General features: G+C 36.9%; 1 protein-coding gene across 3 annotated transcripts in view; it reads right to left on the bottom strand.

Moving 5' to 3' along the window:
* Window positions 1–14344, bottom strand: part of LOC107716012 (absent in melanoma 1 protein-like) — a 53686-nt gene that overhangs the window by 36697 nt on the left and 2645 nt on the right. For 2 of the 3 annotated variants that reach the window (XM_016522317.1, XM_016522319.1), the window contains exon 2: window positions 5315–5462. In XM_016522317.1, coding sequence (XP_016377803.1) covers window positions 5315–5462 — 148 coding nt within the window. Of the gene's footprint in view, window positions 1–787; window positions 986–5314; window positions 5463–14344 lie in introns of those variants that run through there. The other variant, XM_016522318.1, reaches the window with a different exon arrangement.

Here is a 14344-nt window from a genome sequence, read left to right as displayed (position 1 = left end):
ATTCCATTAAACCTGCCGAGATACAAGGAGCGTGAACTGAAATTCTCAGTTCCACCTGGTTCCACGCGCATGTCCGGGAAACTCATGAATATTCATGTACGCTCCGCCCGGCGCCGACTGAAACCGAAAATCTCGGAAACCGAAAATCTCGTAACACCGGACCTGAGACTCGAACCCGCAACCTTCGGGTTACAAGTCCGACTCTAACCATTAGGCCACGACTAGTGTTGATGTGGTGTAGACCACGGTTGTTGATGACTTATTTAAATCATGGCGGACAAGGAGATGTAGGACATATTTTATTACAATAAACAACATGATTAAAACATAATCTAAAAAACCCATAGCCTACTAAACAAAAATAAACCGGCATGTGACTTCAGCGGCACGTTTAAAAGCAGAAATGTACCACGCCATGACGTAAGAATGATTGAATCATTTTGAACCAGCTCTTTCGAACGTACTGTTCAAAAGAAGTGATTCACGGGATCACTGTAACTAACCCAAACTAGGACAAAGGCGGTGTTTCAAATCCGAGTGCTGCCTACCTAGACAGCATTTTGGTCATCATAAGCGTGTTCCGATTCAGCTCAGCACGGATTAACAGCACTTTTGGAAAAAAATTGAGCGCGCATGTGAGATTCCAAAACGTGCTTGTCTAGGCAGCTCACTATATTTTGAGACACAGTCAAAAACTCTCTGCAAAGCGCCATAAAACAGTGAAAACAAACACAGATACTTTCCCTAAACATATTATCGGCTTTAAACAAAATAGCTTTCTCCTTACCATTTTATCCAGCTTGAAATAAGGATCGAGTTTGTCTCTCTGTCTCTTTTTTGTTTTTCATATGCACCGAAATCAGGACGCAGAAATCATTGTAAGCAGTCCAAAATTCTCAGCAATAAAAACAGAAGAAACACAGCCGACCAGGTATTAATCCAGCTTGGTCCTCGATTACAATCGATATTCAGACCGTCTGTCATTCAATCGCTGTTCAGTTGCAGACTACTTTTTGAAGTCGAAATCATGTTCTGTTTACTTTGGTGGCACCGGTCCAGGAGCATTGCAGGTTATGCCACATGCAAGCGAGCTCCCTTTAGAGCTGTTGTGCAATTGAAAGTTAAACAACATTATTCATCCACAGTCAAAGTATGAAAATCGACCACATCCAACCAAACGCCACACCCTCCCTCTCTAACCAGCGTGCCTCTCTCCACAGACAACTGGACATTATACAACAACTAACCAAATAATACAACAACAACTACAACTAATAATAATAATAATTATTATAATTGTTATTAACTTTATTATGTCATGTCAAATTAGATTATAAATTAGAAGATAATTAGAAGACAAAAATATCTTAAGTTTTAATATTATAAAAATACCTATAAAAATTAATTACTTTAATGATTTAAATTTGATAAAATTTTGTATTGCAATCGTCAACTTTCACTTATCATCAGCACCAGATAAAACTGATAGTGAATAAAATAAAAGTAAATATAGTTGCAAGCAGCGATTATCTGGGTTCAAACGCTTTAGGGCATTTAAGCACATATGAAAAAAGACATTACATATTATTTAGCAAGCCTGTAACCACCTAAATCAACTATTAAAAAAAGCATTTTTTTAAAATCCAGGTAATTTGCCATAGAAATATGATGGTTTTTAATGGTTATGAGGCAAAGTTGTTCGGAATGAGGAGGTCTATCAGATGATACGAATATTGTGTGTATGTGTGAAAAACCGTGCAATATACAATCGTTTACTCATTTGAAAAATGCGATATCGCCCCTCAATGGCCGATTTCTTTCAAATTTCTCACAGACCTTTAGGGCCATGAGTCAAACAGACCCACCCCTTTTCCACCAAGGCAGTTTGAGTGCTGGTTTGGAGCCAGAGCCTAGTTTCAAAACGGTTCTTTAGTTGTGTCTCATTTGGAAGGCTGCGCCCTCCGGAGGTCACATTCGAAGGCTGCATACGTCATCGAGGCTGTCTCATTTCACAAAAACAAGTAGGACACTCCGAATGCGACCTTCAAATGCTACCTTCTTTCACAGGAATTCGGAGGTTGCATGAGGTGTATCCTTCGCTGCTACAGACAACCCACAATTCTTTGTGTCGCCATAAACAACCGTCGTTTATTTGAAAAAAATAGAGGCGCCGGCAGATGTAACATTACACACAAGCGAAGATGTGGCGTTTAAATGTAAGTATTTTCAAGTTTTTCTTTTAAGTTGTATTACCTCAGTTGGTAGATGTGGTAAACAGGATTACAAGTGTTTAGTGATTTTTAAATGTTGAGAATAGTACTTTGCTACCAAGGCAAGAAATTATTAATTTGTTTAACCCTCTGGTATTGTACATTTAACTAGCGTGAGAGCGCAATGACGCTATAAATGTGTTGGCATAGCAACGTGATACTTCCTGTTTCCTTTTCCGCCCGTCCTACGACGGCCGTCTCGTTTAATTCTGGGTTGAGGATACTCCGTATACACATCCTTCAGAGGATGCAACCTACAGAGGATGCGACCTATAGAGGACGCAGCCTTCTAAATGAGACACAGCTTTTGTCTTTCGACACCCAAAGCACCAGCTCCGAACCAGGAAAAGTGGTTCGTAAGTAGCACCAAACCATTGCTGGTCTAGAAGAACCGCTTGCGTCAGGGGCTGGGGGCGGGGTTACCGTGACCAACAAGATGAACAGAAACTTTTGACCGCCATTTTTGAAAAAGCAGCTAAACACGAACACGTTGAATTCGCCATGTTTGGATGCAGATGTAGATTCGCAATGAACATCAATAGCAATGCAACGTAGTCGCAATGCAACGAAGTTAAAAGCGTACCGAGCTGCGGAAGAGACACTGTTTCTCAAGTGCTTTCCGTGAGCGAGATTCGAGACGGAGTAAACACGGACAAAGGCGTTTCATTCATTCGACACAGTTTTGCGTAGGGCCCCCAGAAGTCTAGGATCGGCACTGAGCACCCGGTTCATGCTGGTGGAAAAGGGGTATGAGTTTCGTTCCGATTGACCTCCGTTAACCTTGTGCTAAAAATTCATTGGCCAATGGCGGTCATGTTTTTTGAGATACGCAAATGTCCTTAAAGACACCTGTGGCACTTTGGACAAAGACACTGCATACCAATTTTCATGTTGATCAGACAAATGTTGTGGCCTAATGGTTAGAGAGTTGGACTTGAAACCCAAAGGTTGCGGGGTTGAGTCTCAGGTCCTGCAGAAATTGTTGGAGGGGGAAGTGAGTAACCAGCACTCTCTTCCACCTTTAATACCATGACTGAAGTGAGACCTTTGAGCAAGGCACTGAACCTCCCACTGCTCCCCAGGCGCCACAGCAATATGGCTGCCCACTGCTCTGGGTGTGTGTTCAGTACTGTGTGTGCACTTGGATGGGTTAAATGCAGAGCACAAATGGGTCACCATACTTGACTACACGTCACTTCACTTTTTTTTTTAAATGGTTGCGTAGTTATAGTAATTTTAATGTTTTTTTCCTCTTATATCACGACCAAGTGGCCAAGCTCCGCAATTTTTTTTCATGTGACCTCAGATTGAGCTCTTACATGGGTGTTCTGAGTTTGGCGACGATATCTCATTCCGTTCAAAAGTTATATCCCTCCAAATTTCAAGTCTCTACGACTTACGGTTTGGTCTGCGCAATCAGTTTTACGTGCTGATCCTTGGCCATTCTAACAATTACAATAGGGTTTCAGCGCTACGCACTTGAACCACTAAAAATGAATTAAATTTCTAATGTATCATTATTACATTTGCATGTTCAGTCAAAAGTATGTGTGACCGATGAACTTCACAGTTTGTTTGATCACAGTCTTGCTCTATACGCACTGTGCCTTGAGTATGAGACTGAAGAATAATACTGAACGAATATTCATTCAGTAAAGTATATATTGCTTTGGATGAAAAGCATCTTCTAAATATCAGGAAACATAAATCATAAGCAGTAACTATAAGTTATTGCTAATAACTTTTAAAAAGGGAAGGTGTGTTCTTTGTTTGGCATCACATGGTTATACATAGAGGAATAAAACCTTGAAGTTCTCTTTGTTATGGACAACAGCAAGGCCAGCCCTCCTTAAGACTGCCATTGAGGACTTTGTTTGACTTCACTATTGTGTGACTTTGACTTTAGTTTTCTGTCAACTCAGAAGGTCAAACTGAACAGTCTAATTATATTTTCAACTGTCGTTATGGAAATCTTTGATAAAGAGACACTCAGCGTTTTAGATCTATTGATAATGAGAAACGTGACTAAATGGGGACTATGCATAAATTACCACAGAAACATAAAATCCAGGGCGTATATGTCTGTTTATGGGTAGATAATGCATGACTTCAAAAAAGTCACATTTAAATTAAAATGTATATATTTGTATAAGGAAAAGTGTACATTTCAGATCCCTGTTATATTGTTAATTTCTAAAGTATTTTGTGGTTAATTTATATATTAATATGAATACATAATACATATTTAATATATAATTATATATAATGTTTAAATCATATTAATATCCACATTTTCATGAACATTTGATGTCCATACATATTACAGATTTACTGTATTAATGTTCTGTTTACCGTGGTAAAGACTGTAGTAGACTTTTGTTTTTTTGAGCTGTTGTTCACTCAGTTGTTCAGCCTGTGTTGCCCTCTGCAGGCTAATTAAGGAGTTAACAACACTGAGGCTGTTCACCAAACCTTTACATCATGAATGGAACTAAAACAGAACAGTTCATTGGAAAACTGAATATAAATAACTTTATATAACTACTTATTTCACTAACATCAAACCTTTTTATTAAAAGTATATCTACATTTAGGGTGTTTCTTCACCAGTTGATTTTTACTGAGTATTTTCATGCATTAAGTTAAACCAGCAAAAGAAACAATTTACTGTGTCCTTGGTTTATGAGTATTTTCTACAAAAATCATCTGTGCAGTATTAAAAAAAGGACCACATAAAACATGGAATACATTTCAGACAGATTTAGCATCTTTTAGTATTTGCCTTGTTGTACAGAGAGCTGTGACTGCTGTAATGTGATTCTCTGATGAAAGTAGAGCAGCAGCTGCCCAAGGCTAAACTAGCCTCTGCATTGGAAATCCAGTCTACTTCCTCTTCCTTACAGTAAACTTTAGTAAAGTAATTAAGATCAGTGTGTTCTTTAACAGGAAATATCAAAGTAAAGAGAATTTTAATATCTGTATTTTATGTAAGGATTGAAAGACATATCACCCAGAGCTACCCAGATCAGAATATTTCCACCTACCTTCCTGTGTTTGCGTGTGGGAGAAGATGGATCTTGAAGTGATGTGAGATCCAGGCTTAGCGTGGAACTAGACAGAGAGCGGACAGGGGTGGGGCAGGTGTCGGTCATCACATAGTCCTCTGTTTGGATGCTCACCTGATCAAAACTCCTGCGGAACAGAGAACCAATTATTACTGTAGTCTGGAAGAGGACTGACTCCCAGATGCCCTAGTTTGCAATGGAGAAGTAAAGTATCAGTATGCATGTATTTTGTATTTCTGTATTATCTTGACAGATCCTTTTCAAAGGATTTTTCAATGCAGTTAAAAGAAGTTTCACCACTAAATCCTCTCGATGTAACCAGATAAGAACATTTCCAGGTCATATTTTTAGGGAAGCTTGTTTCCGCCACAGGATAAAAAATTTAAAAAGTAATTGCGATCTCACAACCCTGTTGAAAAAAACTGCATATGCTGGTAAGGTATGTTTTGAAGCATGGCTGCTGGTTTGAGCTGGTTTAAGCTGGTCCTTAGATGGTTATGAGCTGGTTTAAGCTGGTCATGTGCTGGTCCTGAGCAGGAGCTAGTTGCTTAGGACCAGCACATGACCAGCTTAAACCAGCTCATAACCAGCTAAGGACCATCTTAAACCAGCATATGCTGTTTTTTTTTTTCAACAGGGAATTCATACTTTTTCTCACAATTCTCAGTTTCTATCACTTTTTTTCAGAATTGCACAATATAAACTCACAATTCTGAGAAAAAAAGTCAAAATTGTGAGCCATAATCTTGCAATTGCAAGAAAAAGGGTCAGAATTATGAGATAAAAAGTAACAATTACCTTTTTTTATTTTTTATTCCGTGGTGGACACAAAACAAAAACAGAATTACAAGATGCATACTGAGAATTCAGGAAAATAACTCAGAATTGCATGATTTAACTTTAAATTTTTTAAGAAAAAAATTGTGAGATAATATAATTTAATAATATAATAATAAAATATATTTTTTACTTTAAAGAGTAATTCAATGTTGCACAGGTTATGCAGAAATATAAATATAGCACATAAAATAAATATTAAAATGAATTAAGTGAATGTATTGCATATATTTCTTGGAGGAATGTGGTGCCATGTTTTCAGGTTCAGATAAATGTGTTTGTCGACACTCTAATCGGTGTTGTGATAATACAGCAACAGGACAAGTCTTTTAGCATTGAAGTGCAATATGAAGAATTCATGACAATAGCTAACAATAGTGAATAGTCACTGGAGTCTTTATACACTGCATTAAATTAACTGATTAATTGTCATCTTGGTGTCAAAAGGGCTTCCTCCTGGAATAAAGGTCCAATAAAAACTGTCCCAACAAAAGATTTCTCTATTCAGTGCAGTGTCAGTGCCAGCTCAGTGACTGCAGTCAGTAAAGTCAAAAGAATCTTCTCAAGGTATTGTGCAAGTTAAGTATTGCGCAATTGAACTTTTTGCAACATGTAACCACCAGGGAGCAGTCTGAGATTAGTTTTGCTTAGTTGCACATTTCGGCTATAGCCTTTTTCTTCCCTTAGTCACTAGTGTTTGTCTTCACTTGCAGAATGAATCTTGTGTGGGATATGGCTCATCTCACCGGCACAGAAAAAAAGCTTTGGGAATCATCATAAGTCAATCTACGACATTTCTGTGTCCCATTATGCAAATAAAGATCAAATGATTAATGATTAAAGATTAAATGTTTTTTTTATTTGACTGTTAGAAATACAAGGGAGGTGCAGAAATTTGTATGCATCCTTTTTCTAGAGAACATACAGCATTTGAATAAATAAAGCGATTAAAGTTCAATCCAAATGACTTTCCAGACTTAATAAAGACACTTTACAGCATAAACAAAACTTGAATGCCATTCAGGTGAAATGACAAAAATGTTCTTTGACAGGTTCTGAAGCAAGGGCCTCGCAGATCTTTTGCCTGCAGCGTGTCTGATCAGCTGGGTGGTTCTGACCACAATCCAGTATTCACGTTTGACTCATCACATTGAAAGAGTTCACATGAATTAAACGCATGCAATAAATGGCTAATGATATTCTGGTTTCTTAATACAATCCAACAGCCCTGCTTCATCCTGCTAGTATTTGACAAACTATTTTAGGTTTAGACTTTCCAGGAATATTTTATTAAATCTTCCTTCAGGTTGTTACTGGAACCCATATGTTTAGCTTAGGCTAAAAAAAAAGGGTTAAAACTTCAGTTTCCTCTCTGACTGTTTGAGCCCTCAGGGCAAAAGTAGAAATACATGACCTGGCATGTGTGTTTGTCAGGGAAGCCATGATCTCAGGGCTATGGATGCTAACACAAACAACCTAAAACACCTGCGGCTTTTCGTAGTTAATCTGAATAAGCTCATATCCAGTTCAAGATTTTGTTTCATATACAGATATCCATGAGTGGTCATTTCTGTGAATTTCAAATTCATTTGCTGTTTACGTGACACACAGTAGTGTCAGTTTTCTGTCTTTTCAGTCAACAAGCAAATGTTACAGGATGACCCATTAACACAGATTCTGGGTGTAAAACAAGCAGCATTCTAAAACCTAACAGGAATTGCTGATCTACAGTAACATGTCTTCACCTGACTCAGACAGATGAGCTGGGTTCCAATGTATGTGACTAATAATATGAGGTGTGTTGACCTGTCACATACAAAATTTTGATTATGTATCATAAAAACACATGATCTGAATATGAGCATTCATCTTAACTCACACGCCTCCTTAAAAGTATCATTTTGTTATTTACTGCTTACTGAATAAAACAAGCATCCACCCATGACAAGAGAGCATGTCACATGTGTCTAGTCAGCGTTCGTCCCTGTCACAAATAATGGATGAGATCATTCGTCACTTAGATAAAATATTTAATAAATGCAGGAATGGCAGAGCTTTGTGAATGACAGATGTCTGAATCTCTAGAAATATGTTGCGCTTTCTGTGGAATTATGCTGCTGATTCTGTGCACATCTATCTATAACACATACTGTACACAATAGTCTCTGTGAACAACTGATGATGTAAACGCCGCACTCGACAACCAGACTGAACTGTTCAAGCACTCTTTTCAGTCTCACACTCAAATATAACAGTTAAATCTCCATTACTGCTCTAGCAATCTTTCTTCCAATGAGGATGGAGATCTGCCACTGTTTTTATGTAAACTGAAACTAACAATATTACAAATAATATTTGTTAATTGACATAAAGCTGAAATAAAATAGAAATACAAGATGGAAAGCTTTGAAAACTTAAACAAAAATTTGAAATGTCGTCTTGGCAACTAACTGAAATAAAATGTAAGTTGAAGTACTAAAATTACTAAAACAAAACTGAAATAAAATATAAAACTAATAAAATGACAAAAGGACAAAGTTACTAAAATTTAAACTAAAATGTAATAATATTTTTATTAAATAATAATAACTCAGAATATTTATTTTCTGTTGATTGTCTATATGTGAATGTATAGGAGTCTTTACGTTATAAGTTTGTGTAGTTATGAGTTATTCAATAAAGTAGTCAATAAAGATATTTTTTTTAAAAGACTAAAAAAAGAAAATCTGTTTTGTCTACTGCTTCTACAGCTGACATTTTTAATATTCAGATAAACAAAAATAATATTTGGCTCAGATTTGGGGTTTTGGAAGATTAGGCCTACTAATAATATTCAGATACTAATAATATTACTTCCAGGTCCAAGTGACATGAGAGCAGTTCTGATCACCCAGTGTTATTCATAAACTTTGGAGAAAAAGAATTCACTAACAGGACATTGAAACGATCAAACTTGGATTCTTAATCTATAATTAAAGGGATTTATGTTTTAAGAGAATGCACTTAAGAGGGTTGGGGTACTTTATTCAAGCAAGTAAATATTTGTGAGAGCTTTTTGCCAGGACTAAGATCCACAGCAGAGGCTTCTCTTACTAAGACCACTGCTCCATCAAGAGCACTGGGCCGCACCTAACTGTTACATAACACTGACATTCTGACCCAAAATCCACACACATTCTGACCACCCCCAAAAAAGATATGAAAAACTGTCAGTGCAGCATCAGTTTCTTGCCGAGGTCATGTGTATAAAAGAGTTTTGTGTGTGAGCGTGCACACAATGAAACCCAATGCCTTTGTGTACAAGGTCCACATTTTGTGTTCATGCTGATTTATTATCGTAGATGTACGTAAATTACTATAATTACCTTTGTACTGAATAATTGCATTTCTAACATACTAGAAGGTACTTTTAGGCACTGTAAATAGTCCTAGTCAGTGCATGATTAGATTCAAGTGAAGCTTTCAGAGAATTGTCACTATTTTGATGACAACTTTTACTTGATAAGCTATAGTTGTCACGGTCAAGGTGTGTGGAGGCAGGCAGGATGATGAGGACGACAAGGATTCAAATAAGGATGTTTAATGTAGAGACAACAAGGCAGATACGGGTAGATGAGACACACACACACAGGGTAACATTCGCAATAACCGACAATACTAGATTACAAGAGACAGGAACTTATAGGGCAGATAACGAGGGGCAGACAGGTGAACACAATGAGGGTAATTAACTAATGATTATACGGGCTAAACCAACACAAGGGGAAGAAACCACAACAAACAGTCCACAGGGGTGTTACATTACTCCCCCCTCCCGGAAGGTGCGTCCTCGCACCGTAGAAACAACACACACACACACACACACACACACACACACACACACACACACACACACAGGGTAACATTCGCAATAACCGACAATACTAGATTACAAGAGACAGGAACTTATAGGGCAGATAACGAGGGGCAGACAGGTGAACACAATGAGGGTAATTAACTAATGATTATACGGGCTAAACCAACACAAGGGGAAGAAACCACAACAAACAGTCCACAGGGGTGTTACAATAGTATGCCGAACATTTTTTTAATTTGTTCGAATTTACATTGTTTACGTTTCAACCCCTTGGACTGGACCCCCCTAGAGCAGGAACACAATTTGAGCCTCTAATAACTAGAGCCTTTATTCGTTCTGATTTCTGCGAGATGTGTCTGGGCCGGTTGAAACATCACTCGTAACTCCTCTTAAAAGATCACAGCCTAGTTTTGTGTCAGTCTGTGCAAGTGTGCATTTCAGAAACCTTATATTGACATAAAGATAAGACAAAAATATGCATGATAAGGGAAGAAATTCCAAGATTAAAATATCAGTAGCAAGTTACCAGTTTTATCAGCAGACAGCTAACTGCAACAAAAAGAACCATAAATTGCCTTGCAATAGCAAACGCATCAATTACAAATTCTAAAAGAAATATGACATTATTAAAAATAAAAAAGCAGAACTTTTTAATGTCCGTGATATGCCAGACAATAAAAAAGGTGCATCATCAACTGAATGAAAGCTGTTTTCTCACGTCTTTAAAAAGATTGCAAACAGCATGAATGGTGTTAACTGTCGTCCTCTGAGGTTAGAGACAATAACTTCCAGTTTTAAAGCCTGCCTTTATTATTATTATAAAAGGTGCTGACGAATCAGAAAGTCACAGGGAATATAATAACAAACTGTATTCAAAAAATAAAAACAACTTTATAACTGGTTTCCCTGGTTTTATTAGGAAGCTTTATTAAATCACAGCTCAGATCACAGATCAGACATACATACAAATATACGAAAAGCATTGTATTATATAAACTGCAATGTGAAGGAGTGATCAGCTTCTGTTTTATCTCACTCACTGGGTCATTTCCCAATCACTCTTTGCACATTCCTGCAGCATGAGTCTGTGTGCGTATAGGAACATGCAGAGCACCCCAAGACAAAGAGCTTTTCAGACAAAAAGAGGGGTGAACATCAAGATAGAAACCCTCCAGATGTCACATTCTGAGTTTGTTTGTTCTTGTTTAAATCAGTTTTTGGTCTGTTTTCTTGTCTTGTTCTCTGTTTTGGTCTTGTGATCAGTTTTCTAGTTGGTAATTGGTTGGTTCTACTCTCCTTCGTTCCCTGCCTGTTTGTTTCTATGGCTTCTGACTGATCAGAGTCCTTAGTTTTCTGTGTATATAAGCCCTCAGTTTGAGTTAGTTCAGGGCTGAGCTCTGGGGCTGGAGCGGACTCTGAGCTGCTGTCTGCAACACACTTTGATTAAAATTCCTCAGTGGTCGTGTAAAACAACACCCTTTTTACCTTGTCAAAAACAGCTCTGCACACTGCGACCCGTTTAAGTGCATGTCTCTTTAAATGCTAATGAGCTCTGCTCACCTCACTCCTCTCTTCTGTGGAAGAGGAAAAGCGATTAGCACATAATCATAAAAAATATAAAGTGTGAGACTTACTTCTTCTGGAGGTGCAGCTGGATCACGAACAGTGGGTACTGATCCATCCTTGAGTTTTAACTTTTTAGCAAAACCTGCCTTGAATTGTCCCTCGTTCAGAAAGCAGTCTGGAGTAAAATTATTTGCGCAGCAGCAGACATAAACGAATTTAGGTTTATTCGCTGGCGCAAAAACAAAACTAATCCACTTCGTAAAAGTATAATCTTCGAATAAAAGTATGTTTTTCATTGTTACTTCATGACACCTAAAGCATTCATTAATGTTAATAAGCTTTATTGCAAAGTGTTACCAGTAAAATGTTATGTTAAAATGTATACTGAGATATAGACAATATGATTTTCCCTTGATGCATTAAAAAAAGTCGTCAAAAATGCAAAAAGAAAAAAAAAAAAACAAGTCAGGACAATAGTGTGCTGTTTATTTTTTTGTGCTGCCTTGGCAGCAGTAAATTTAAAGCAGAAACCTGAGTCATTTATCATGTCAAATCAGGAAAGAAACCCTGAAATGTGTCAACTGAATACAAACACATGGGTGCTTCAGGCAAAAAGACAAGCTGTAAAACAATGGAGAAATATAAATAAATAAAAGGAAGACATTCATGCTTAAAACTCCAAACTCATCTATGAATGTTCTGAGTGGAACAAATCACTTCTATTTCTGCTTTACAAAACCGTTCACAGTGTTGCACATCCAGATGTTTGCCGACCACAGTGAGTCACTGCTCCTCCAGAGCTTTCTAATATATGCCAGTTTTAGAACAAATCTGGCAATGGTAACAATTACTCTCTGCTGAGATCCAATCCATGCAGGATTTTTGCTTAAACCAAACACACTGTACAGGTTTGGCTTGAGAGGGCCTAAAGTTTTAAAAGTCCTCACACATATAATCAAACATGTCAAAAACAGACTTGCAAGGACATCTGCACTTGCCCATTTAAACAGCTCGTAAAATTCACCCTTACAACAAAGATTTTTATGGCCAAATTCTGTATCAAAGATTTGCTGTAAACAGTGCGACTTAAGAAGATGTGCTGAAAATAGATTTGATTTAAATGCAGAATGTATATTCCAAATGTCAAAATATGTTCTTTAAGTGGTAAGAAAATATATTTGCAATCATAAAATACATTTTGGGTAAATGCAATATATATATATATATATATATATATACTGTATACCGTATATATATATATATATATATATATACTGTATACTGTATATATATTTATTTATTTTTATTTATTTTTTTATTTTTTTGCTTTATGGGCATGTTTTGTTTTAAATCTACTGATATCAATAGGTTTGTGTGATGATTAGTTTTAGGGTTGGGATTAGCAAATATCACCTCTGTGTAAAAAACATTTCGTCTAAGAGCTGTCATCACTAAAATAGTATAACCACTGTGAGTGTATGTGTTCTGTTAGTATGTTTATGTCATGTCATCAAAGCTTCCAGCAATATCAGTCATCATTATGAAGAGCTGGTTTTTTCTTAACCCCCACCTGCCTACAACACACACACGCCCTGCCCACAGGCAACTTTAACTGTGAAGCTCACACAGTAGCTCTTTCTCATGTCCAACTGATCAGTGTTTCCACACAGTGTGTTCATAAACAGTTTGGCTTGGCTTTTTAATACCCTGAAAAGGCTAATTAACCTACTGTGAGCCACTTTACATTCTCAAACACTTAGTGTTGCCAACTGTGAATGTATATATGTGATTTTCATTTCATGTATGCAATCTGATTCTGTTTTACAGGTGATCCTCAATCTTTTCTCTCATCACACTGTTTTCAGAGCCTTTTAGATAATTTAGTGTTTGGTAGATGAATTCCCTCTTTAAAAATGTGTGTTGTACTTTGTTGCCTAAAACCTAAAGACAGAAAACCAGTGTTCTGTTTGTACACAACAACCACCTGACTTCATGCTAGTTAAATCAACAATAACTGAGCAAATTAGATGATGAATTAATAAAATGAGTCATATGTCAGTTCGTAAATTCAGATGAAGCCACTGCAATATAATAAATATAATGGACAACATGCATGTTTTGAAAATACTGTAATACTCTGTTCTGAAGGCTGTGACTCTTGCCTACAGTAGCAGGAAATTCTTGCCAGTCTTCTTCATCTGATGTCAGTGATGACTTTACGCTTTTCTTAAGTAGATTCAGTGATTACTTTTTACAGTGATACATACAAATAACCATATATATATGACACAAGATAGTTATAGAAGTTCACAGAACTGACTCAGCAACAGCTGAGTAAAACTGTTTCATCTGAGCATGTGGCACTTTAAGCATTATCATATCGCATATCGAATATCGCATTATTTAATGAGTTATCACATATTGCATTTTTCTTCAATATCGCACAGCCCTACTTTACTTCCTTTAATACTTGCCTTTAACAAATTATGCATGTTAGAATCTATAGTCAAATCAAATTAGGCTGCTATTTTGTCTCTCTTACATCATCTGTTATGAAAGTGAGGCGACATATCACTTATATCAGCATGCTTATTCAAGATTAAATATAAAACAAACAAGATTAAATGTAAAACAAACTGACAAGTGCAACAGAAAAAACCCCTGAAAAGTGTCTAGTCTGGGGATTGAAAATCAACCCGTTTTTACTTCCTGCAGCGATGCTAAGTATTATTTTGCTTATTCATATAATT

This window comes from Sinocyclocheilus rhinocerous, unplaced genomic scaffold (assembly GCF_001515625.1).
Source record: "Sinocyclocheilus rhinocerous isolate Xijiao unplaced genomic scaffold, SAMN03320098_v1.1 scaffold749, whole genome shotgun sequence".
Classification (NCBI taxonomy): domain Eukaryota; kingdom Metazoa; phylum Chordata; class Actinopteri; order Cypriniformes; family Cyprinidae; genus Sinocyclocheilus; species Sinocyclocheilus rhinocerous.
This window is presented reverse-complemented; position numbering and strand designations above follow the sequence as displayed.